The following is a 25,863-nucleotide window of genomic DNA, read 5'->3' on the forward strand; positions in this document are numbered from 1 at the left end:
CCGTGGCTAGGCTAGCAGAAAAAGGGGGGAGCTAGCAAGAAGATGGTGGCTGAGCCTGCAAGCGGCACAGTGAGGGTTGAGAATTGTGTTGCTCCTGGTTCCTGTGTCTCCAACCCAGCCGCCAGCGAGAGTATAGTGGTGTGACTCCCCTACCTATGGCTCCGTGGGTGTTCCTTTTTGGCCTCACCATGTCCTGCGTTCTTATGTGGGGAGTGGGACCAGAGACCCCGCATGACACCCTGCGTGACACATGGCGAAGTCGGCAGGATCCCCTGCACTACACATGGCGCAGCGAGCAGGGTACGGTGTCGGCCAAAGCTCCCCGAAGGGCAGTGGAGCAGTTTGTGCATATGAACACTCAGTCTCAGGAAGACCAGGAGGAGCAGCTGCCGGAGAGCTGGAACCCCGTGGAGGGGTGGGAAGACATGGACGGTTCCCCAACCAGCAAAGGCCAGAGAAAGCGAAGGTCGTTGCGGCCCTGTGAGCTGGGAAGTGCTTGCTGAGGCAGCCCGGATGCAGGTCTTGTAGTCCTAGGAGGAAACGCTTGCTGAGTCCTCCGTGGGAGCTGAGGGTGAGGTCAAGGTCATCCCTCACCCCCAGGACAGCCCTGGCAAATGACTATGGACTATGGGGAATTGCCTTCCATCCCTAATTTAATGGACAGCTTGACTATTTGTTTGGGAACATACCACCATGTAATGGAACTGGCGGATATTTGCTTTTGTGTCTTGACCGGCCGCCATCGAGAATATGTAAGCACCTTGACTGTGAGCCGCTGTTGTTCCAGCACGGTACCCTGAGAGGCCCAGAGAGAGTGGCAGTGCCCTGAGAGGCCCTCGCTGTGTCCAGGAAGTCTGGCTGTGTCCAGAGAGAGTGGCAGTGCCCTGAGAGGCCCTTGTGTGCCCAGGGAGACTAGTGGTACCCTAAGAAGTCCAGGAAGTCTGGCTGTGCCCAGAAGTACTGGTGGTGCCCTGAGAAACCCTGGCTGTGCCCGGGGAGACTAGTGGTACCCTAAGAAGTCCAGGAAGTCTGGCTGTGCCCAGAAGTACTGGTGGTGCCCTGAGAAACTCTGGCTGTGACCAGAGAGCTTGGCTGTGTCCAGGAAATAGCATTCACCTCCAGGCTCCTCGCACAGGGCCCCTTGCGGAAGACGCTTGTTGCGTAGATTGAGGCGAGAGCCTGTAGGGGTGAAGTGTGGGGACAGAGCCCCAAAAAGCAGTTTCCAGGCTCTCGGCCTCACATAGAAAGGTGCTGGCTCAGGTAGTAAATGGCTGTCGACTGTGATCAAATGGCCATCAGCTGTGGCTAGTTGGCAGTCAGCTGTAACCAGTGAGCCATTGGGCACTAATATAACTGCCGTGACTAGGCTAGCAGAAAAAGGGGGGAGCCAGCAAGAAGATGGTGGCTGAGCCTGCAAGCGGCGCAGTGAGGGTTGAGAATTGTGTTGCTCCTGGTTCCTGTGTCTCCAACCCAGCCGCCAGTGAGAGTATAGTGGTGTGACTCCCCTACCTATGGCTCCGTGGGTGTTCCTTTTTGGCCTCACCATGTCCTGCGTTCTTATGTGGGGAGTGGGACCAGAGACCCCGCCTGACACCCCGCACGACACATGGCGAAGTCGGCAGGATCCCCTGCACTACACCCTAGCTCCCCCATCCTTTACCCAATAAAAGCAGAACCCCAGGCCTGTGCATGTTCTCTCTCTCTCTACCTGCCACCTCACGGTGTGGACCCAGGTGTGCTGTGTCATTTCCAGGCCTTGTAGGAAATAAACCTTTTTTTCCCCCCAAAGTTAATTGATGGTTCCTGAGGAAGGGTGTCTTGCAAACATAATGAGAAGCACAGGGGCTGGTCCAGCCACAATGTTGGTTATTAATAGGCTGAGACCAGGCACAAAACAGCGAGGATCTGTCTCTCTGGGCCAGTGTTGGGTGTACATCTCTTAGGTATATATCCCCCAGGTGGACTGCTGGCTCTTCATTATTATTTTTTAAACCATCTGAAATAAGTGAAATAGATAAGTAGAAATAATAATTCCACAGCGTGGTGGCCATCCAGCCAACTGAGACCAAGGACATCCAGAAGCTTGTCCTGATTGCTGTACGCAAAAGGAAACTAAGGCTCAGAGCGGGGACCCCATGCTTGCCCAAGGTGGCAGGAGGCTAGGCCCTGGGGCTGGCGGTGCTGGCCAGCTCTGCCTCTCCCACCTCAGGGTCCCGTGATGGGCAGAGACTGGAGGGCCCAGAATAAAGCTGGCTACATTTGCTCAGCACCTACTGGGTGCCAACCTGGTGCCCTTGGAGGGCTTATGACCTTGTTTTACCAAGAAGGGAAACTAAGGCAGAGGGAGGGGATGATACTCCACCCGAGGTAGAAGAGAGCCTGAGCTGAAAACCTCCTCTTGCTCGAGCAGCCCCACATGGCCCCTCCCTCCGGCTCTTCACCAAAGCAAGCGGCTTTTCCCGGGCTGAGAGAGTAGGCACAGAGAGCTGTCTCTTGTCTCTGCCCTGCTCTCTCTCTCCCTCTCTGTCACTCGCCATATCTTTCCAGCAGTCCTGAGGGGCACAGTCCCGAGGGGACTGGCTTGGCCTCTCTCACATTGGACCCCTCCCCACAGCCTAGCTCTACCAACTCAGCCTTGCCCTCTGACCCCGCACAGAGCAGCCTGTTCCTTCCACCCACCAAAAGCCTGTAATCAGCTCCCCAGGACAGAGCCAAGGCCAGCAGCTGGGACTTGGGGGAGGGCTTCTGTCCTCCAGGGACCCAGCCAATGCCCCACCATGCTGTCCCTCCTCCCCTAGCCTGCCCTGAGACCCCCCAGTGTGGCCCCTAGGGGTCACTGTCCCCCAGCCCCAACCACATTCCTTCCCAGCTCATATACGCCCAAGGTTCCCCATCACCCAAGTCCAGCAACAAACCATCCCTTCCACTGAGCTCCTTTATTCATTCAACAAACACCCCAGGGTCCCCTCAGTGCCCACATCAGCCAAACCCCCATGGAGTCCCCAGGTCGGAGGACACAGAGCTGGACAGTCACCACCCTAGTCCTAAGGTCAGAGGGAAGCGCAGGGCTGGCAGGGAGTAATGGGAGCTCACCAGGGAAGGCTACAGGGAGGTGAGAGCTGGGGTTCTGAGAGAATAAGAGCTTTCCAGGGAGACTAAGTGGCAGAAAAGCCTTGCAGGCCGGTGAGGGCTGGTGGGGGCTTAAACTGCGTAAGTCTCTCCAGAAGTTGACTGCACAGCTGAGGGACCAGCCCTATGGAACGGAGACACAGAGAAGGGAAGAAACCTGCCCATTGTCACATAGCAAATAAGTGGCAGCACTGTGGGCTCCAACAATCTCTGTACCCTGAGCCTCCTCCTCTCACCATGCTGTTCTTACTAAGAATGCCTTTCACTTCCTCAATTGCTGAAAAGCTTCTGGCAGGCTCCAGGGTCATCAATGCCCGACCCTCTGGTCAGGACAGGAAGGGCCCCAGTGTAAGGCAGGGAAACAAGCCCTGGGGACAGTCAAGTACAGTTAGAGTGGACTGGGACCCCAACCTCTCTTGGCCCCTCACACAATCCCAGGCACACTTGCTTCCCCCAAAAGTGAATTACCAATCAGAGCAGCTGCTCTTGTCCTTGGTTTCCTCCAGCAAAAGCAGGATGGGGGAACAGAAGCCTGAGATCACATATTTAAAGTGACATCATTTCTCTGCTGGAAATGAGACAGGTAGACATCCTCTGAGAGAATGGGAAGATGGGAGGAGTTTAAATGTGGTCCCTCACTTCTGGGGGCAGGACTCAGTGGGACCCATCGAGGCATCTGTCTTGAATCTTTACAAGTTCCAAAGGCCACGAGGCTGCTATTACTCGGCAAGCCAGAAGGGGTGCCCCCCCCAGCCCCGCCAGATGCAATGTCATTTGCCGCATGCGGGGTCTCCATGAAGCACAAGGCCTAGAGAGGGGCAGCTCCCAGCCCAAAGTCACACAGCCAGTCCATGGAGACCAGAACCCGGAGGTCTGTATGTAGGAGACGTAAAAATAACAGTGAGTGGAGTCCTCTCTCCAGACGAGCAGGGAAGGTAAGCATCTCATGCCTCTGAACGCTACCCCCGACTTCCACTCCACAGCGCATCCAGCTGGGGGCCCAGGGCACTGAAGGACGGCCGGTCTTGCGGGCTAGGAGCCCAGCACAGCTTCATGAGCTCATGAACCTGAGGGTGTAGGAGACAACAGGGTCACACGAGAGTGGTAGGAAGGACATGACTCCGGTCCAGTTTTAAAATATACTTAGACTCCATCCCTCCCCTGCTCCAAAGCCTCCCATGGCTCCCTATGGATCTTAGAGCAAAATCTCACCCCCCTCCCCTGCCTCCTTCCCTCCATCACCTCCTCTCTTGTTTCAAGCAGCCTCCAATGAGAGGCTCAGCTAATGCTGAGAGGATGGATGCTCCATCCTCCACTGAGAAAGCCCTCTGCCCGCTCTCCCCGGGGGTGGGCTCCTTCTTCTCCAGACCCCACCCCATCTAAGAGACCCTCCCTGCCTACCCTTCCTCCGTCACTCCCCCCCTGTTCATCTCCTTCCAGACACTGATCACCACCAGAATGTTCTTGTTAGCTTCTGCTGGTTTCCGAGAGGACCCTTGTTGGTCCCCAGCACCAGCACACCATCCAGCACATAGTCGGGGCTCCATACATGTTTATGGCCTGAGTGCCACAAATGATTTTAGGAACTAATTTATGAATGACCACCTGCATGGCAGGAGCTTCCACAAAAGTTATGATGATACACAGTCAGTGTCCCCACAGTTCTATTAAGTACTGACTGTGTGTCAGACTCTGAGCTGAGCACAGGATGGGCGTTAACCCCTCTGTTCCTCCCCCACCTTATAAAGCACTGTTATTCCCATTTTGGAGATGCTAAACTGAGGCTCTGAACATGTTGGTGACTTGCCAGACAGTGAGAAGGCAGCAAAGTAGAGGCCAGCAGGAATTCTCAACCAAGAGACAACGTGGTGGAGAGATCCAGAGAGGCCAGCAGGGTTGCCCACCACCCCAGAGTGGGAAATGGAGGGAAACCCTCCAGCTCTCACCTCACCAGGGCAGGCTGGAGGCGCGGGCAGCCTCTGGCCCTCCGCCAGCAGGTCCAGGAGGCGGCAGAGAGCTGGGACATCTCTCTCACATCCCATCATTCGCAAAAACTCCTGGGGCCAAGGGGGAGAGCCCATGGTGGGGACGAGCATTCAGGGTTGGAGGGGGAGGGGCGTCCCATGTTTGGGAGGGTAAGCCCTAGTGAAGGGAGAGAAGGGCTCACCCGTGGTGGGGGGTGGGGATCTTCCGTGACGGAAGGGGCTGCCTGCGGGGTGGGGGTGGTCAGCCATAGTGAAAGGGGGAGGGGGAGAGCTCTGGGGACCCAGGGCGCCAACTCACGGCGGAGGGGCTGCAGCTCTTGTCGCTGTAGGTGAATAGCTCGTACAGGACGACCCCGAAGCTCCAGACGTCTGACTGGCGCGAGAAGATGTTGTCTGAGAGGGACTCCGGGGCATACCTGCAAAGGACGGGGCAGCTGTGGGCTGTGGGTCAGGCAGAGGACGGGAAACCAGCAGCCCTGGGCTAGGGGAGCGGTCCAGGGAAGGTGGGGCTGAGAAGATCAGTCCCGGCTGGGTCAGTCTCAGTTTCCCTGACTGTGGGATGGGGGTGATTCTCCAACCCAGTGGCCTGCTGGGGTTGGACCTAGTGGGGGTGGGGAGGGGCAGGGCGGAGCCAGGGCTGTGGGGGGAGGGGCAGGGCTGGGATTGGGTCCCCACCAGAAGATAGGGCTCTGGCCCGGCTCGCGGACAACGTAATAGTCTTTGTCCAGCGGCAGCAGCTTGGCGAGGCCGAAGTCGGCAATCTTGACATGTGTCTCGCTCTCTACCAGGATGTTACGCGCTGCCAGGTCTCGATGCACGCACCGGCAGGAACCCAGGTACTCCATGCCCTGCGGGCAGACATGGGGTATAGACCCCAGGATGACCCGGCAGGGGCCCCCCCCGAGCCTGACCTGGAATCCAAACGCAACCCAGACCCCACGCCTAACCCCACCTCTACCCCATCCTGTACTCCAGTCCTGATCTCAGCCCTAACTCAGCCCCACCTCCAACCTGATCCGGACCCCAGACGTCAACCCTCAGTCTTCCCTCGAAACTCTACGCTGACCCATGCCCAAGGCAAGCAGCCAGCTCGGCGAGGCGCCGCAGGTCCCGGAGCGGCCGCCCCCCACCTTGCAGATCTGCGAGGCGTAGAGAAGCAGACGGCTTGCGTCGAGGCGCGAGCGGTGCCGCTGCAGGAAGTCGCGCAGGCAGCCGCTGGGCAGGTACTCCATGACTAGCCGCAGGCTCTGGCGGCCTAAGAGGCAGAGGAAGCGGGAGGAGTCACCACGGGACCCAACTCTATCTGCTCCCCTCCCCATTCTTCCTCCGGTTCAGAGTGGGACCTTGGGTTCTTCCGGGACTCAGTATTGCTTTCAATAAAATGGGAAGGCAACAATAACACTTATCGCTAATATCTCTTGAGTACTTTCTACCATATACGTTGATTCATTGAAACCTCATAATGACCCGTTTTTCAGGTGGGGAAATTTATACTCAGAGAGGTTAAATCACCTGCCCAAGGTCGCCCCCACTGCTAAGGGATAGAGCTGGAAGTCCAACCCCCTGGTGAGTCTGAATCTGGATAAACAATGAAGAGTCCATAGCGTCCCTCTGGTGTTCACAGACCACCCCAAAGACGTCATGTGGGGTTTGAAGACCACTCGTTTGGGAAGGGACAAACCTGGGCCGTAGCTGACGCCGCGGTACTTGACAATGAAGTCACTGTGCAGGGCTTTGAGGATGTGGATCTCCCGCTGGAAGTCCCTCTGCTGGTCTGGCCCGCTGTGCTGCAGCTGCTTCACAGCCACCAGGGCGCCTGTGTTGTCTCCCAGCGGGTCATAGCGGCATAGTTCCACGCTGCCAAAGTTGCCCTGAGGGACAGCGGGGTTGGTGTCCATGTACTTGGGTGCTGCTCCGCCCACCCCCAGCCCAGCCCACCTCACCTTGCCCAGCTGTGAGATGTATTTGAGGTGTCTCTCCTCAAAGATGGTAGGGTCCTGGCAGGCGTAGAGCTGGGCACCATTCCACAGCTCATCACGAGGTGCCAGAGTACCAGGTGTGGGGTCTGAGAGGAGCTCATAATCTGGGGGCCACAGGCAATGCGTGAGCAGCGTATGGGGCCCATCAACTCTCTTCCACACCCTAGTCTCCTGCCAAATGAACTGCCTGATGCACCCCAGGCATGGAACACACCTTCTCAGCTGACTTGCTATGGGGCCTCCATCTGCATGCTTACCCTCTCTGTGTATTATGGCAGGGCTACTGCAAGCCAAAGGGGACATTGCAGGGACTAGAAAAGGATGTCCCTGGGCCAAAGCAGCTCCCTTAGGCAGTGCACACCCTGTACAACTACACATGGCTATGGAGACCGAAGGGCCTTCCCAGACTCCACTGCGGTGACTCGTGGTCACATGACTGAGCTCAGGCTGATGGGGGAGATGCGCTGGGTACCCCTTCAGGCCGACCCCATGGAAACCTAGCATGGAACCCTCCACACTCTCTCTCGTCTGCAGAGGATCCAACAGAGACCTGAGGCCATGGGATGGGTGGAGCCACAAAGGGAAAGGCGCCTGTTGACCTGGACACCCTCACTGAATGAGAACTAAACACCCATCATGTTCAATCTTGAGCTCAGCAGCCTGCTTGTTACAGCAGCTGTCAAGGCCACGCTGACTGTTAAAGTCACCAACACTCCAATCGTGCCAGGCACACAGCCTGGGCTCTGCTTTCACTGGGCCCAATATGACACGCCAGCCCTGCCCACCCTTCCTGGCCCAGGGGGCACCTGATGTGATAAGGTTGTTCAGATCACGGATGACGGCACGGAAGGAGGGCCTGTGGCCTGGCTCATAGGCCATGCATTGTTGGATTAGGAGGGCCAGCTCCATCCACTTGGGGGCAGGCAGCTGCTGTTGATCCTCGTAAAACTGGAGCTTCTGAGGGCAGGAAGAGGGGCTGGTCACCGCTGGTGCACCCTCAGAAGGTGCAGAGCTCCCCAGACCTGCCCACCCTCCCCAAGCTGGACCTTAGTCCATCCTTCTGTCAAAGGGGGGCTCTGACCTTGGCAGGATCCAGGGTACTGACTGGCATCGTGACACCGCTGAATACCTCCCAGACTGTGGCACCGAAGCCCCACTTGTCAGCTTCCAAGCCAAGTGTCCGGGCCTCCTGGAGACACTCAGGGGCCACCCAGGGGATCCTGTCAGTGAGCACTGGGGGTGGGGATTGTGTCAGGGATTGCTCCCTTGCCCCACAAGACCCCTTCCTCCTCCAGCCCTCCACACTTACTCTCCAGGCTGAGCACAGTGGGGCTTACACCAGGATCACTCAGCTTGATGAAGGGTGGGCTCCCATCAGCCCCCTCCCGAGCCAGGAGCACCTTCCGGGCTGAGACATTGCCATGAGGGAGGCACTTGTCCTCCTAAGTGGGCCAGGCATAGGGAAATGCCAGGAAAGGTTTGATGAGTGAATATGCTAGCTCGCAACTCCTACACATCCTTCAAAGCCCAACTGGTACTGCTCAGACCATATTCCAGAATCTTCCCTAGATTACTGGCAGCCTGTCTGGCCTCCTCTAATCCACCCCCTATGACCTATGTCCCTCTGCTTCGTAAATCCTGCTCACCCACCCTGGGGCTCCCCATTGCCTACAGGATAAAGTCAAAGATCCTCAGCCTGGCATTCAAGGCCTTGCTCATTCTTCCCAGGAGCTCTCTTCCACACCCTGGTCTCCTGCCAACTGAATTGCCTGATGCACCCCAAACATGGAACACACCTTCTCAGCTGCAGGTCTTTGCCCAGGCTGTTCCTTCAGCCTGACATGTCCTCCTTCCTTTCGCCTCTTGATGAACTCCTACTCAACCTTCAAAGCCACAGCCTTTCCCCCACCAGCCTCATTGCTCACTACTCCCCAGGGATATCCACAGATGACCAGCTGTTCCCTTCTGGTTACACCTCTGAGCCTGTACATATACTGTCCCCTAGTCCAAAATGTTCTCCCCTGGTACCCCTGCCATATTGCTATCCATACTACAGAGACCACACTCAATTCCCCCTCCTGTCTGTGAAGAGAAGGTGGAGCAGGCAGAGGAGCACTCACCAGATAGTTGAGAGCATAGGCCAGCTGTTTGATCACCTGCAGCTTCCAGCTGGCCGGCACCAGGTGGCCGCACTTGCGTAGATATGTGTCTAGAGCTCCCAGATGCACAAATTCCTGCACCATGATGCCTGGTGGCAGCCCAGGGAGGAGCGGGGTTGGGAGGTAGGACTGCATCGCCTTCGGCAGGCTCTGCCTCCACCTCACCCTCAGGGGTTCCTTGAACTCTCCACTCTGACTGTTCCCTCCGCTGCTCCTCCATCCTTACCCCACTCCCCTCTCCAACCTTCCCACTTCCATCTCAGAACTATCTGCCTGATATGCCTGGAAGGTCCTGAGCTCTCTCTGCATCTCACTTCCAGCCCTTTGTATGTTCCATATCTTCCGCCTTGAACACCCCTCTTTCTTCTTTGCCCTAATTCCTACTTATCTTCACCTCCCCAGAACCACTGTCTGACCTGCAAGCTGGGAGTAGTGGCCCCTGACCACCCCTGGTGGCCTGCATTGTCCCCAATCAGAAACGATCATTTATCACCCTGCCAGCCTGTCATATTCTCTGCTGTGTGCCCCACTCCTGGCACAATTTGGGCTGAACTAAATGGATGGAATGGAGGCTTGGAGAGGCAACGTGGCCCATGCAAAGCTTCAGAGGGGGTACACAGTGAAGGAACATTGGAACCAAGGTCTGTCTGGCTTGAGAGTTCTGGGGGCTGGGGATTGGTTAGAGCCTGGCACTGCTGCCCAAGGAGTGATGATTGAGGGGCATGGGGATAGGGTGGTGGCCCCTGTATGTTTATTTCTAATGCTGCATGGATAGGCTCAGTGAGGCAGGTCAGGGGTGGGGCATGGGGGTCTCACTGTCTCCAGCCATGCATACGCCATGAAGCAACACGAGATGCTGGTACGACACTTGGTTCATCAAGCTCGCCGCTTCCAGGAATGACTGGGGAGGTGAGGAGGGAGAGAAGATGCATGGGTTCTTCCCATTCCAGGGTCCAACCAGGGACCCCGAACTTGCTGCTCACAAACATGCCTGAGGAGGCCTGGCTCCAATCTCCTCTGGCCCTGGAGCCCACCGTGAGTGCACACAGGACTCTGTATCGTGATTTTCTGACGGCAGCTGGAAGACCCCACTGTGATCTACCCCAAGTCTCTTACAGAGAAGTGGGAGATTTGGGGGTTGAGAAGGGCTCAAGCCTTCCCCTGTGTGGCCCAGCCCCTCGGAGGCCTCCATCTACGTCACTCCCCTCTCCTTTGATCACTCCTCTCTGGCCCACTGGCCTCCTTGCTGTTCCTTAAATGTGCCAGGCTCAGTCCTGCCTCAGGACCCTTGCACTGGCTGTTTCAGCAGTCTGGTGTACTCTTTCCTTTGCATCTAAATTCCCACAACGCTTCTATATTTCATTGTTTAGAGATGCTGTGGCTACATGTCTGTGTTTTCAAATGTCTCTGACTCCACGACCCTCTCTCCAGTCAACCCTGACCCCACAGGCCTGGTTCCCATTCACTCACCTCCATGCAGTTCTTATGTTTGGCATCTAACACTTTGAGCAGCACCTCCGTTTCCCGGGGCTCCCCGTCCACAACCTCGTGGCGACAGCCCCGGTAAATCTTGGTGAAGGACCCATGACCCAGGTTCTCATGCTTTAGGGTGAGAGGACAACAGGAGAGGTCAGTAAGGGGCTCTTGTGGGGTACGGGCCCCATTTCACAGTTGATGAATGAAACAGAGGCAGAGAGAGGTTACATCACATGCCTGAGGCCACACAGCAGAGGTGGATTTAGGCTGCGTCTCTGGATTTCAACTGAGGTCCCCCCACTTCCTGAGGCCCCTTACCCACTCCAGGCTTTCAGCGGGGATCTTGTGAAACGTCATCTGACTCAGCTGGCATCCCGAGTGGGGCTGAACAGGGGATGATGTGGGCGGGCTGCAACCTCTCCGGATGACAATCAGGTTGGACTTTTCTAAGAGGAGAAGGTGGAAGGAGAAAACCAGAGGTCAGAGGTGAAAGGCCCTCAAAGATTTGCTCATTCCCTGTTTTAGCTTGGGGTCTCCCTCAGAAGCCGACCCTGAGATGAGGACTCCAGGGCACGTGGTTTATTTGAAAGGAGACTCCAAGAAGTCTTGTATGGGGTGGAGAAGTGAAACACAGAGGGAAGGAACCCTGCAGGGGGCGCCAATGAGCAACTAGCATTACGGGCAACAAACTCACACCTCAGAGTTGTCCCACGGGAGCGGTTTGTCTGAGAGTGAAATTACCCAGAGGAAAAGGCAAGAGATGGAGAGAGATTAAGTGTTTAGCGACATCCCTCAGATTCAGCTGTGCCTGGATCTAGCCATGCCTGAAGGCAGTCCTGTATACCATGAGCCAATAAATCACCTTTTCTTCCCTAAATCACTTTGACCTGCTGTTTCTGCCATTTGCCACACAAGAGTTGTGGCTAACACAGAATGGCAGGGCCCCAGATTGACTACTCAGCTCCCTCAGCTCCAAGAAGAGGATAGGCTCACCTTTGGGTCTAGGGGTGCAGCAGAAGGTGAGGTTCAGTGCAACCCCATCCACATGCAGCCCACCATCCCAGCAGGCAGCCAGGAGCTCTCGAAGACTGCTGTGTGGTCGGCCAAGGCCAGCCAGGGAGAAGGTTCCTGTGGGGTCGCACCGGATGAGGCAGCCCTTGTAATCAGGGCCCAGGGGGGTCTGCAAAGAGGAGTGGTCCCTGAGTGAGAGTAGGCGCAGCCTCCCATTCGCTTCCTCTTCCTTGAGCACCACAGGCTAATTTCAATCTCCAAGACTTTGCATACGCTATTCCCTCCACTGGGAATGTCTTTTCCCTCTCCTTCTTCAGGAAGCAAATGCTGACACATCTTTCAGGTCTCAGCTCAAATCTCACCTCCTCCAGGAAGCCCTCCCTCCCTCCTGACTCCTAGTGGTGGACTGACCTGGACACAGACAGTGAGGAGGAAGCTGTCGAAATCCTGAGGGCTGCGGCGTAGAACGTAGGAGCCAGGAAAGGAGCCCCTAGTCTTGAGCTTGTTGATCGCAAAATCCAGGCTTTGGGGAAATGTGGGAGGGAACCGAGAATTCAAGACAGAGAGAAGGATGCAGAGAAACCAAGCCAGACCTGGGTTCTAATCCTGCTCTCTCTGAAGCCCTGGGACCCTCACCACGTAACATTCCCTCCCATCCAGCCACCGCATATGTAAAATGGGCCAAAAGACGGGGTTCTACCTAGAAGATTAAACAAGGGGAAATGGCCCTGGGACCCCTGGAGTCAGAAGGAAGGAAATGGCTGCCCTGGGAAGCAGAAAGGAGACCCCAGCTTTACTGAACACTGCCTATGCACCAGGCGCTGTTGGAGCACTTGACCTCTTGTCCAAGGCTCCTGGAAGGCGAGGACACTGAGGCACGGAGAAGGGGCGTGACCAGGATTCAGACCCAGGTGGATCTGGCTGCTGAGGGCTGGCCTGGGAGGCGGGTCCTTACGTGATGGGGCCATGACACTGTTGGGCCACCTCCTCCAGCAGCCGCGGCGGAGCCACCTCCTTGCAGAAGTAGTGCTGAGAGTCGGTGGTCAGCCGGAAGTAGCCGTCCACTAGCGCCACGAAGGACAACGCGGCGGGCAGCCCCGGGAACTCAGCCTCCTGTAAGGGTCCGCATTAGCGCCCGCTGCGGTCCCCGCCCTCGGGTAAGGCGGGGAGTGGGGGGGTCCAACACCCACCAGGATCTGGTTGTCTGTCCTGGTGACAGTAACCAGGCGGTGCTCCCCGGCTGGGCCAACGCGTGGGGCCTGCTTGATGCTGATGTCCACAATTTCTGGAAAGTCGCAGAAGGGTTGGAAGACCTGGGGTGGGGGGAGAGTGAGGTTGGGAATCCCACTCCCTCAGAGCCTTCAACCCCTCTTAGAAGGAAACCTGAACCCCACCAACCCATGACCATGAGCCCCGCCCCTCTCAACCTGGCCCAGCCCATCCCTTTCCCACCTCGCCCCTGCCAAACCCCACCTCTTCTATCAATCCCACCCCTCGCTACCCCTCCCCTGCACATCCCAAATTTCTCACACCCCACTTTTGGAGGGTCCCCTCCCTAAGCCCCTCCCTCGCTTAGCTCCACTTTACATCCCCGCCTCTTTTAGTCCAGTCAGAAGCCCCGCCCCCTCCTAGTCCCACCTTCTCCCTACCGTCAGTTAGCACCGCCCCGTGCCCCGCCCGCCCAATCACTCCTCTCTCTCTCTCTCTCTCTCTCTCTCCTCTCTCTCTCTCTCCTCTCTCTCTCTCTCTCTCTCTCTCTCTCTCTCTCTCTCTCTCTCTCTCTCTCTCTCTCTCTCTCTCTCTCTCTCTCTCTCTCTCTCTCTCTCTCTCTCTCTCTCTCTCTCTCTCTCTCTCTCTCTCTCTCTCGGCCCCGCCCATTTTCATTCCCGTCCCCTCGCTCAGCCCCACCTCTAGTTGGCTATGCCTGAGCCCGCCCACAGTCTCTCCACCTCCCTCGCCCCTCCCCTAAGAGCCCCGCCCACTCTCCTGCCCCTCCCTTCTAGGCCCCGCGCTCCCTTGGTTGGTCCCACCTAGCATCCGCCCGCACCTCCTGAGCTCCTGGACTCCAGGCGATGCCGCTGCCACCAGCCACGCGGAGCAGCCCCGGTGCATCCTGACCACCAGCCGCCCCGGGAAGGCCCACGGGGAACGTCTCGGAGGCCCTGGCCGGGTCCAGTCGCTCCAGGTCCATTATGTACTTGGCCATGAGCGATTGCCTGTCAGCTTGACAGGCGGCCACACGGCGCAGGGCCTGGCGCACTGTCCTCCGGATGCGCCTCCGCGTCACGAAGCTCAGTCCCTGGATCAGGTCGCGCAGGCCAGGTGGCAGGCAGGTCTTGTAGCTGCGAGTGGGGGAATCGGGCCCTGAGTGTGGGAAGGGGTCTCCTCAGGGATTGACAAGGACACACACCCACCCCGGCTTTAGTTGAGGGGTTGTAGTGTGGCCTCCCTGGAGGGCATGAGGCCCACCTGGAGACACACTCAGGGTTATGCATGAGAGCAGAGTGGGGAGGGCCCTTGGGGTCCACAGGACAGACAGAAACACAGGCAGGCCTTTTAGAGGCAGGAGGTAGGGCCCTGGAGCCTCAGCAGGGTATGGGGCCAGGTTGAAGGGCCTGGATCACATGGACATACTGCAGGCGTATAGGTGGGAGCCCCAGGGGGTCTTGGGCTCTGGGATGCCCTGGTGGAGCCACCTTTGCTCAGGCCCAGGTAGCAGCTGGGTGCCACAGCCTGGAGGCCCTCACCTGACGGTCTTCAGCAGCTCCTCTGGCCTCTGGGCCTGCTCACAGGCCATCCGGGCCAGGTCCAGCACAGCCAGGCTGAGACATTCTCCCTGCTCCTTGAGACCAAGGCCCACGGGCAGGCGGCCACTCACCAGGTCGTTGCGGTGCTGGGGGCCAGTCACAGCCCAACTGTGAGTTCTAAGGTTGCCCTGTAGACACCCCCACCCCTGAGGTGACCCCCCATCCCTGGGTTGCCACAGGAAGGGTCAGCTGAGGCCACCTCTGTGGTTGCTCTGAGGACCCCCAGCCCTGGGCCAAGCCCCATACAGACCCCTACCTGGGCGAAGAGGTGCTCCAGGACTGGCAGGTCAAGGATGGCGCTGGCCAAATCCTTTCGAAGCCCGAAGCGGTGACACTTCTCTAGCCCAAACCAGTTGGGGAAGTAAAAGCTGTGGAGAGGGGTGAGAACCCTGGAGCGGAGGTATAGGGGGGGTAGCCGACTGCCAAGACCTCAGAGTCTAGGGTGTGCCATTGACTTGCTGTGTACCTTGGGCAAGCCACCCACCCTCTCTGGCCTGTTTCCTCATCTGTGAAATGGGCAATTATCAGGCCCTCCCTGGGGCACCCACTAGGAGGTTTAGGGAGACGATATATTGTAGGATCACTGTTTCAAACTCCCATTTCCTAAGCCCTCAGCAAAAAGCATCCCATTCTGGTGTTGTCTAACCCACACCTGCATGGGGGGGGGGGGAGGTGCTTCCTACCGGAGCCTGTAGACGAGGACCTGGGTGCCTGCATCCTCCACGGAGAAGATATGGCTCGGGGGGAACCAGCAGGACAGGTCCTCCGTGGCCAGAGCAAAGAGGGAGTGGTACACGGGCAGGATGCCTGAGGGGATGCCCCCATCAGCTCCTTTCTGAGTCTCCCCATCTGTTTTCTGCAGCCCCCACGCAGCCATGCACAGGGGTCTTTGTCACCTTTAGCTCTGACACTGTGTCCCACCCCTGCTCACACACACTCCAGGATTCCTCATTGTCCTCAGGAGAGAAGCCATGCACTCACCTGCTTCTCAGGGCTCCCCACCTCTCTCCCCAGAGCACCTCCTTCCACTGCACACTTTACCTTGAGGGATTACCAGTTGTTTTGCCTCCTGTACCATCACACCTCTGAGTCTTTGCACCCTTCTCCATTACCAAACTCCTACTCATCCCTCAAAGCCCCTGCTCCAATGCTGACTCAGGTTGACAGCTATTCTAGCTCCCAATTTGAGCGCCCACCCCTACCCATCCTCCTGGCCCAGCCTTTTATGGACCCACTCACCACTGGCCTTAGCGGCCCGAACACACAGCTCTTCAGCCGAGTGGTCCCCAAAGGAGAAGGATAGGCGCTGTAGGGGTCCAGGGCCCCGAGGGGGCAGCAGCACATGTAGGGCACCAGCCTCTGAAGATGAGAGGCTGCAAGAGCGCTGAGGGATCAGGGGCGTCTCCTCACTTGGAGGCGCCATGAATGCAGCCTGCCTGAACAGAGAGAGACAGCCCCTCAATTCTGGGCAGAGAGGACAAGACTACAAAGTTTCTCGAGGTTGGGGAGGAGGACAGAGATGCTGCTGGATGAGGTAGGGATGGAGCTGGAGAAAGAGGAGAGAGATACACGGAGAGAGAGAGAGATGGAGAGAAACAGAGAGAGGGTTTTGAGTGTGCAAGGTGGATAAGGAGCCGTAAGCCTCCAGCTGAGGGCTGTGCTGGGAGCTGGAAGATAGTCTGAACCCAGATTTGTGTGAATTCATACCCACACTCTTGTCAGTGCCCAGGGCAGACATCTCCAGTCAATCTTCAGCCTCTACATTACCTCCTAGCCTAGCCCCTGCCCCAGAGAGGCAAAAGCAATCAGTCACAGATGTTCAGATTTGCCCACCAGGAAGCAGATGAGTACTGGCTTGTGCATGTAGCATTGACCAGGGTAAGGGTGGCCGGCACCACTTTTTGGGTGGGGGTGAGGGGCTGGGGCTGGAAGCTTCTGCATCTGATGTGATGCGTGCCCTGGGGGCAGACCCAGTCTGATAATTCTGCCAACAGGGGTCTCTGTGTCTGTCTTCCTGCCTTCCCACAACCACCACGATCTCTATCTCCATCACTCCCACCACTGAACCCGCCAGGAGCATCTCAGGCTCCCATGGCAAGAAGCCTCCCTGGGATGGGCCCAGGAGGAAAACGCCTTCTTTATTCACAGCGTTCAACATCCGACAACCTCCAGCACATTCTCTCTCTCTCTGTCTGTCACTTCTGAGGAACCCCAGAGCTCAGGGCCCCTGGCTGGGCAGGGCAAGGGGTTGGCCTTTGAACCCAGTGAGGAAAAGTGGGGGAGGTGGGCAAGATCCACTTAAACTGTTCGGAATTAAAAAGATACAAAGAGAATGTTGGGTAAAAACTATGTTGCAAAATTATAGTAAGGCACAGGGGAGGGAAGGGACAGCATTAATGCATTTTGAATGCATCCAGAATATAAACCTGGGGCTGGGACAGGTGAAGACACACGTTCTGGGTTCAAATCCTAGTCCCATCTTGTCCTGGCTGAGTGACCCCAACAGGGCTCCCACCACTGGGGCTCAACTCTTTCAGCTGTGAAATGGGCTGACTCCCCACCCGCATCAGTGAGGTGGTCTGCTGAGCTCACCCAGACGTGTCACGTTCAATCCACAGTAACTGGCCCAATCCTTGGCAACATGCCCCGTGAGCACTGGACGAATGCCAGCTAAACCAGAAAGGAAGGTCCCTGCCAGGTTGGTTTGGTGGTTACTGTCAGGGAGGGTGGGGGTGGCAGGGAGAGAAATACCCGCCAGTGACACCTCAGTGTCACCAGCTCCCAGACCATTAATAGACCATTGCAGCTCCACAAACCCTGGGATTCCTGTCCCTCACCACAGAGAGGACCATTGTCCTATTTCTTTTTTTCTTTTTTCTTTTTTAAACTTTTATTTATTTTAAGTGTATTTTTCCAGGACCCGTTAGCTCCAAGTCAAGTAGTTGTTTCAATCTAGTTGTGGAGGGTGCAGCTCACAGTGGCCCATGTGGGGATCAAACCAGCAACCCTGGGCTAACCGGCCACCCCTACCACTGACGTATTTCTAATAGCTGATCTGATCTTGCTCATTACATCAAAGGAATCATACAATGCATCTTCTGTTTAAAATAAATTTTTTGTTTGTTTAAAAAAAACATGTTTAAATATCGAAAGTAAAAAAAAGGAAAAGTCAGAGGTGAAATTCAGAATTCGGGGCCAAAAAAAATACCCGTTTTTAACACCCAAAGTCCCACATCCTGGAATGGCTGGTTTGGGAACTGGGAGGGTCTCGGCTGGGAACTGTTTCCCCAGGGGCACTGAGCACCCCACACACGCACAGTGATTCATGTAGGTTCTGAGAGCTGGGACAGTGAAGCCTCATTTTTATGCCAGACAAAGCTGAGGCCCAGCAAGGGTGGCTTTGCCAGAGGCCACACAACCAGCCGCCCCAGCTCACTTGGAGGCCTGGAAGGTAAACTTGCCTTTGCTGTCACAGCACCCTCCACCTGCCCTGCCATCCCCAGCCACAACCATCCACCCACCCTAGGTCTGCTAGAGCCATGTAGTACCTCCAGATCTTACCTGGCAGGTGGGGGACCCTAGGCCAACGACAGGAGGGCAGAGACGGGTGGCGGAGTAAGGAAAGTCCCACTGGGCTCCTTCCTGTGTGGGCCCCTCAGCTTCCTGAGCTGCTGTCACTTACCGAAAGTCATGGCCTTGTGGGGGACGGGGGCGGGGAGGCGAGAGGGCCCAGCTGGGGAGGGGCAGAAAGTTCCGGAAGCCTGCACAGCAGTGGCTCTGCTCAACAAGGCTGCTGGAGACCCCAGACCCAAAAGAAGGGGTAACAGCACAGAGGAGGCCTCAGGTCACACAGGGTTCTTAGCAGGCTCCAGACTCACTTTCTGTGGGGCCCTGGCAACACCCCGGCTCCTTGGGCCTCAGTTTACCCATCTGTGGCACGTGTGGGTTGGGCACCCAGAGGAACTAGTTTTGCACTTGGGGAAGGAACTGGTCTGGGTCTGGCCAGGAAGGAGGCTTGCAAGTTGCCCCAGACAAAGGTCAAGTTCTTCCAGATAGTTCTCCCATGAGACCCTGGGAAGGGCAGAAGCCCTTTTCTGTTCATGGTGCCCTACGCACAGCCCTAGCAACAGCACCAACCAGGCAACTGGGCCTGCCCATGGCGGAGGGGCAATTAATCATTATGGAGAGCAAAGAAAACCAGCTAACAGGACAGGCACAGGCCAGGGCCCAGGGGAGCTCTGTACAGAGGCCAAGATCAGCCCAGCTGAGATGTGAGGCAGGGCAAAAGAGCACTCCTGGTGGAGGGCACCACAAGGACAGAAGCCCTCAGGTGGGCATGAGTTAGCAGTTTAAGAAGCAGAGAGGAAGCTGGCAGGGCAGAAAAAGGAAAGGAGGGAAGAGAACACAGGCTGGGAAGCAGGAGCCGGGTTTGATTGATTTTATTATTTTTTTTTTTTTTTGCAGGGGGTAGGGGAGGCAGTGTCCTTAGTAAGATACGAACCCCAGAAAGAAATTTGGGGAGAGATTTTAGAAGACTCTTATCTCTGTAATCTCATCACAAATCCTGGCCCAAGATGGCCTGGGTACGTATTTGTTGACTTTAATTCAATCACCCACAGCTCCTTAATGGTCACCTTCTGTGTGCAGGGTATTGACACAGCAGACACAGTCTCTGACTGGTGGAGCTGACAGTCTCGTGGGGGAGATGACAATGCACAAACCTATTATCCATGAATTGTGCCAGTGGCCCTCGGGGCCAGGCTGCTAGGAGAGACCCCCAGAGTCTCGGAAGGCTTCCTGGAGGAAGTGACTTTATACTTAAATCCAAAGACAAGTGGGATGAGCCAGAGAGTAATGTGGAGGTATAAGGAGTTCCAGAAGAGGGTACAGCCTGAGAGGTTAGACGATATCAGATTGTTCCTGGGAAGGGCAGGCTGGCAGGGACATAGTATGCCGAGACTTGTTTAGAGGCATCAATGGGGTCTTGTGGGTGGAAGGAAGGGGTATGGGTTATGTCCTCAGTGCAGTGGGAGCCACAGTAGGCTTGTGGCAGGAAGTGCTATGGGGGCGTAGCCATAGTATTTTTCTTTCACTTCCCAGGTGGCTTCAGCAGAGAGAACTGCAAATGTACACACATTCCCACCCGTTGCCCTGAGATGAAAGCTCCTGCCTCCAGGAAGGACAGGGAGTCTCTAGGCCCCTGACAACTGTGGTATTTTGAGAATGAGCAGGAGGGGAACAGGGTCAGGACAAAGGTGGCCCCCTCAGCCCCAGAGAAGATCACACGAAGGCTCCTTGAGGAGGTGCTGGGAGGCAAAACCCAGGACTTGCCCAAGAACAAATTGGAAACATCAGTGATGCAAACACCCCAAATTTTCTGCTGGCAAAAAGCCCATAAATACAGTCAAAGAATAAACAAAGGAAAAGGGTAAAATGTTGAACTCATATCATGGATAAATCATCATAAATGATGATTTTATATCATTAAATCATGATATATAAGCAACTCCTAGAAAGGAATAAGAAAATGCCAGTAACTCAGCAGGCTACAAACCCAGAAATTACAGAAAATGAAGTACAAATGACTCTGAAACCCAGAAAAAGATGCTCAGCCTCACTCATAATAGGAGAAATGGAAATTAAAAGGACCATGAAACCATATGATCATTTCAATGGATACAGGAAAGATCTGACAAAATTCAACACCTAGTCATGATTCAGAAACAAAAACCCAAACCAAAAACCTTCTTAGCAAACTAGGTATACTTGGGAACTTCCTCAAACCGATAGGGAGCAACCACCCAAAAATTAAGTGTAATAATACACTTAATATGAAAGGCTGAATTGTGTCCTCCTGAGTCTGAGAATAAGACAAGGGTGCCATTCTCACCGCTTCTATTCAGCCTTGTTCCGGAGGGTAAGTCTTTGCCAAAAGGCAAGAAACATAAATAAAAGGCATCAAGATTGGAAAGGATGAAGGAAAACTGCCTATTTGCAGATGATATGATCGTTTATGTAACAAGTAAAAACCAAAACAACAAGGAAATCCATGACAACTACTAGAACAATTTAGCAAGTTCACAGTTTCAATATGTGGACGAAAAAGGGGCCACATACTAAACCTGACAAGCTCAGAGCAGACCAGCAGAGGAGACCAGCATGGCAGGCCCTACAAACTCAGAGACTGAAATCAACCACGTAGGATGGTCTGAACAGAAAAATCCCTAACTAAAAGCGGGTCATGGCAGGTAGTCACAGCCTTGGCCTGTAGCTTCCTTGACAGAGGTCAATCTTTACCTTAAGTGAACCTGTCGATTGCCTTTTTTGCATCTAAGTGAACACCCTTGGAACATCAGAGTAATAATCCCCTTTTCCAGACCCCTCAGGGCACAATCCTGTTGCACCAGAGCACCAGATTACAGAACCCCTCATTGTTACCTTGTTCTCCAAGTACCATATGTATGTGCTGTAAAATGTTAATTGTTAACTATCCTGTGTCCACCAAGGTAAAAGAAGTACATGTTTCTCCATTTTACTTTATATCCGATCCCAGAGATTTCCCTGCTTTGCTTTCTCCCACACTCTTAATGTATCACCAGTGGATTTCACGTGATCCTTCTTACATCTCCTCCTTAGATTCTAATGTATAAAATAAGCTGCAAAACTGCTCTTTTCCAGGAGCGTTTTCTTAATCCGTTGAGATTTTGCTTCCTGGCAATTGTCCAGTCAGTTTGGCTCAAATAAACTCATTAAACTTCTCTACAGGTTTAGATATTTCTTACGTCGACAAATAGTTGATAGACAAAATTATATTTAATTGTTATATATTACAGAGTCTTATATACTAGCAGTGAACAATTGAAAATGAAACAAAAAAAATTAATCTCATTTTGCAGCAGCAAAAAAGATAAAATACCTACGGGTAAATCTAACAAAATAAGTCTAAGACCTCTACACTTAGAACTACAGATGTTGCTGAGAGAAATTCACGAAGACCTAATAAATGGAAAGATACTAATAAATGGAAAGATAACAGAAGACTCACTGTTGTTAAGATGTCAGTTCTCGCCAAACTGATCTACAGAGTCAATGAAATTCCAATCTAAATTCAGCAGAATTTTTTTTTTAAAAAAGAAACTGGCAGTGACTTTAAAATGTGTGTAGAATTGCAAAGGACCTAGACTAACCAAAGTGATTTCTTAAAAGAAGATAAAAGTCAGAGGACTTATTTTAGTTGATTTCTAGGCTTATCATAGAGCTATAGTAATTAAGACAATTTGGTATTTGTGAAAAGACAGCATGGCAGGCCCTACAAACTCAGAGACAATAAAACAGAATAGAGCGTAATAGACCCATATAAATATAGCCAGTTGATTTTTGACACAGATATTTAGGCAATTCAATGGAGGAAAGGAAAGTCTTTTCAGCAAATGGTATTGGAACAATTGGCCATCATGTGGAAAACAATTAACATTGACCCTTACCTAACATCATACACGAAATTAACTCAAAACGGATCACAAACCTGAATGTAAAACCTAAAACTCTAAGACTTCTAGAAAAAACATAAGAGCAAATCTTTACAAAGTTTGAGAAGGCAGTCTTCTGAGTTAGAAAAAGTTGATAATTACACTTCATCATTTTATTCCTCAAAAGACACCATTGAGAAAAAAGAAAGGCAAGACATCAGGAGAAAGTATTTGCAATGCTTGTATTAAATAAACAAAATACCTGTATCCAGAATAAACAAACAACTCTTACAACTCAATAATAAAAGACAAACAACTCAATAAGAAAACGGGCAAAAGATTTGAACACTTCACCAAAGAGGATATATGAATGGCTAACAAGCACACGAAAAGATATTCAATGTCATTAACCATCAGGGAAATGCAAATCCAAACCACCATGAGATACCACCAAACACCCTCTAGAATGGACAAAATTAGAAAGACAGACAGTAACAAGTGTTGGTGATGCATTGCTCGTGGGAATGCAAAGTGGTACAGCTGCTGTGGAAAAGTATGGCAGTTTCTTAAAGTTAAACATAGACTACCCTACCACCCAGCCATTCCACTCAGAGATATTTAGAGAAATTATTAAAGCAGGTATCCATACAATGACTTGTAAGTGAATGTTTGTAGCAGCTTTATTTGTAATAGTTCAAACTGAAAACTACCCAAATGTTCACCAGCAGGTGAACAACCTGTGGTCCAGCCATACAGTGAAATAGAATTGGCAATAAAAGGGAACGAAATATTGATATGTGAACACGCACCAACACGGAGCAATCTCAGAATCGTCACGCTGAGTGAAAGAAGCAAGCACAAAGCTTATATATAAAATTCTGGCTTCCAGTCTCAGGCGTTTGGGGAGCCACAAGTTTTGGTGCAGACATGTCCAAGTCCAAGAAACACACCACACACAACCAGTCCCGAAAATGACACACACGAAAACATCAAGAAACCCTAATCACAAAGATATGAATCTCTTAAGGGGGTGGACCCCAAGTTCCTGAGGAATATACATTTGGCCAAGAAGCACAACAAGAAAGGCCTGAAGAAGATGCAGGCCACCAACGCCAAGGCCATGAGTGCACTGGCCGAGGTTATCAAGACCCTCCTAAAGCCCAAGGAAGTCAAGCTCAAGGTCCCAAAGGACGGCAGCTGCAAGCTCAATCAACTTGCCTACCGTGTTTCCCCGAAAATAAGACCTAGCCGGACCATCAGCTCTAATGCGTCTTTTGGAACAAAAATTAATATAAGACCCAGTATTATACTATTATATTATATTAATTATATTATATTAATTATATTATATTATATTATATTATATTATATTATGTTATACCCGGTCCAGGTCTTATATTAATTTTTGCTCCAAAAGACACATTGGAGCTAATTGATTGTCCAGCTAGGTCTTATTTTCGAGGAAACACAGTATATCGCTTACCCCAAGCTTGGGGAACGTTCTGATTGCCAAGGGTCTCAGGCTCTGCTGGCCGAAGTCCAAAGCCAAGGCTCAAACCAAGGCTCCAGCCATGGCTGTAGCTTGAGCTCCGCCTCCAGCTCAGGCTCAGGCTCCAGCTCCCAAAGGTGCCCGGCCCGACAAAGGCTCCAGAGTAGAGGTTTCTATCTGCCAGTATGAGGACAGAGGACTGGTGGGACCCCTGCGGTGCTGTCTGGAGGGGGCTGGTGTCTTCCTGTGCTATTTGTACAAATAAACGTGAGGCAGGATCTATCAAAAAAGAAATAATAAAATAAAATTCTGGAACATGCAAATGAACCTTAATCGTAGTCATGGTTCCATAGATTTACACCCATGTCAAAACAGCGTGTAGGGTGTGTTTAAAATATGTGCAATTTCTTATATGTGGAGTCTGAAAAACAAAATAAATGAACAAACAAAACAGAAACAAACTCGTAGATACAGAGATCAAATTGATGGTCGCCAGGTGGAAGGATTGGGGGGATGGGTGAAAAAGGTGAAGGGATTAAGAAGTAGAAATTGCCAGTTATTAAAACAGTCACGGAGAGCGGCCGGATGGCTCAGTTGTTTAGAGCGGGAGCTTTCAACACCAAGGTGGCCGGTTCAATTCCGTATGGGATGGTGGGCTGCTCCCCCTGCAACTAAAGATTGAAAACAGTGACTGGACTTGGAGCTGAGCTGCGCCCTCCACAACTAGATTGAAGGACAACGACTTGGAGCTGATGGGCCCTGGAAAACACACGGTTCCCCAACATTCCCCAATTAAAAAAAACTTTTTTTTAAATTTAAGTATGCAATTTTGTGTACTACAATTATACCAATTATACTTCAATAAAGTTGAAAAGATGGATGAGAAGGAGAGGAAGGAATAACAAGGGGCCATTTTCCACCTGTCCGACTGATGAAAAGTGTGAGAACTCGGTGTATTCTCAAAGGTCTACAGAAACAAATTCTTGTTCACTGCTGTCAGGGGTGGAAATGGCTGGCTCAGGCGGGAGCTGAAGAAATTGCTCTGGGACCCAGATAGTCTCCTTTAAGTGACTGAGCCTTCCTGGAATGACACCTTGTGGGGACAGAGTCCCAGAGAACAGTTTCCAGGCTCAACCTCACGTGGAAAGGTGCTGGCTCAGGTAGTAGATGGTTGTGGGGACAGAGCCCCAAAAAGCAGTTTCCAGGCTCTCGGCCTCACATAGAAAGGTGCTGGCTCAGGTAGTAAATGGCCATCGACTGTGATCAAATGGCCAGCAGCTGTGGCTAGTTGGCCGTCAGCTGTAACCAGTGAGCCATTGGGCACTAATATAACTGCTGTGGCTACACCAGCAGAAAAAAGGGGGGAGCTAGCAAGAAGATGGTGGCTGAGCCTGCAAGCGGCGCAGTGAGGGTTGAGAATTGTGTGGCTCCTGGTTCCTGTGTCTCCAACCCAGCCGCCAGCGAGAGTATAGTGGTGTGACTCCCCTACCTATGGCTCTGTGGGTGTTCCTTTTTGGCCTAGCCATATCCTGCGTTTTTGTGTGGGGAGCGGGAGCTGAGATCCTGCAGGCCGCCCCGCACAACAAATGGCGCAGCGAGCAGGGTCTCCCGCATGACACCCCGCATGACAGTCTTTTACCTTTTTGTGCCTGTTGAATTTTGTATTTAAGTGTTTAAAGGGCAAGTGTTTCATCAAAAAAGGAAATATGTAACCACCTGGGATAGGAGAGGAAATGGGAATTACCGGAGCTGTTGTTCAGAGGTTGACCGTGACCCCAACAATCGTATCGTTAATGAGAATGGCAAGCACATCACATGCTTTCCAGTGCACCAGGAGCCCACCAGGGCTTCTCACATGTAGCAATTCATTTAATCCTGAAACAATCTCAGAGGTGTGGGCTGTGATCCTTATTTACAGAGGCGGAAATTGAGGCTGGGCAGTCAAGTGACAGGATGAGTTTCCAGCTTGCTTTGCTCCCCCTTTTCACAATGTCCTAGGACCCCCCTCAATAAGCTGAGCAAAGGAGAAGAGAGTCAGGCCGCTAGCTTGGGTGGGGGAGACGCTGCCTGGAGCCCTCAGGAGCCCCTCTTCACTTTATTTTTCTCCCTAGTACACATCACTCTGCTGTGGTGAATATTTTTCTTAATTATTTTGTTTTTGTCCACTTTCCCCATTCATGTGTCCCCCCAGCTCCCCCAGCGCTGCCTGGCACATAGTAGCGGAAGGAAGAAAAGAAGGGAGGGAGGGAGGGAGGAAGGAAGGAAGGAAGGAAGGAAGGAAGGAAGGAAGGAAGGAAGAAAGGAAGGAAGGAAGGAAGAGGGAGAGAGAGCAAGAACAGAGAAAGAGAGAGGAAGGAAG

The 25,863-nt window shown here is 53.2% G+C and overlaps 1 protein-coding gene and 1 pseudogene across 4 annotated transcripts; one reads left to right on the forward strand and one right to left on the reverse strand.

Annotated features, from left to right (window-relative positions):
- Positions 1-2,921: 2,921 nt before the first annotated feature.
- Positions 2,922-18,218, reverse strand: JAK3 (Janus kinase 3). 4 transcript variants are annotated; one of them, XM_033135018.1, is made up of 24 exons: positions 18,108-18,218; positions 15,786-15,982; positions 15,230-15,353; positions 14,803-14,914; positions 14,487-14,632; positions 13,787-14,081; positions 12,930-13,052; positions 12,695-12,852; positions 12,151-12,262; positions 11,722-11,908; positions 11,047-11,174; positions 10,723-10,854; positions 10,069-10,153; positions 9,214-9,341; positions 8,403-8,535; positions 8,175-8,326; positions 7,900-8,050; positions 7,058-7,197; positions 6,796-6,985; positions 6,245-6,369; positions 5,790-5,962; positions 5,413-5,530; positions 5,076-5,186; positions 4,060-4,196 (listed from the first exon to the last, which is right to left on the reverse strand). In XM_033135018.1, the coding sequence occupies exons 2-24, from the start codon at positions 15,967-15,969 to the stop codon at positions 4,089-4,091; spliced, it is 3,315 nt and encodes a 1,104-aa protein (XP_032990909.1). In that variant the 5' UTR covers positions 15,970-15,982; positions 18,108-18,218; the 3' UTR covers positions 4,060-4,088. The 4 variants fall into 4 exon arrangements, with proteins under 4 accessions (XP_032990912.1, XP_032990909.1, XP_032990911.1 ...); XM_033135020.1 differs by having other exon boundaries at positions 15,786-15,978; positions 18,108-18,210; XM_033135021.1 differs by lacking the exon at positions 18,108-18,218 and having other exon boundaries at positions 2,922-4,196; positions 15,786-15,969.
- Positions 18,219-22,942: 4,724 nt separating this feature from the next.
- LOC117038359 (60S ribosomal protein L29-like) lies at positions 22,943-23,671 on the forward strand (annotated as a pseudogene).
- Positions 23,672-25,863: the final 2,192 nt, after the last annotated feature.

The sequence above is a fragment of the Rhinolophus ferrumequinum genome, chromosome 18, assembly GCF_004115265.2.
Source record: "Rhinolophus ferrumequinum isolate MPI-CBG mRhiFer1 chromosome 18, mRhiFer1_v1.p, whole genome shotgun sequence".
Lineage (NCBI taxonomy): Eukaryota > Metazoa > Chordata > Mammalia > Chiroptera > Rhinolophidae > Rhinolophus > Rhinolophus ferrumequinum.

Coding starts and splice junctions, on each gene's coding strand:
- JAK3 (XM_033135021.1), bottom strand. CDS start 15,969: ATGGCGCCTCCAAGTGAGGAGACGCCCCTGATCCCTCAGCGCTCTTGC. Junction 12,263..12,694: donor CAGTGTCATGGCCCCATCAC/GTAAGGACCCGC, acceptor ATTTCCCCAAAG/CCTGGATTTTGCGATCAACA. Junction 11,175..11,721: donor CTGCACCCCTAGACCCAAAG/GTGAGCCTATCC, acceptor TTCTCCTCTTAG/AAAAGTCCAACCTGATTGTC.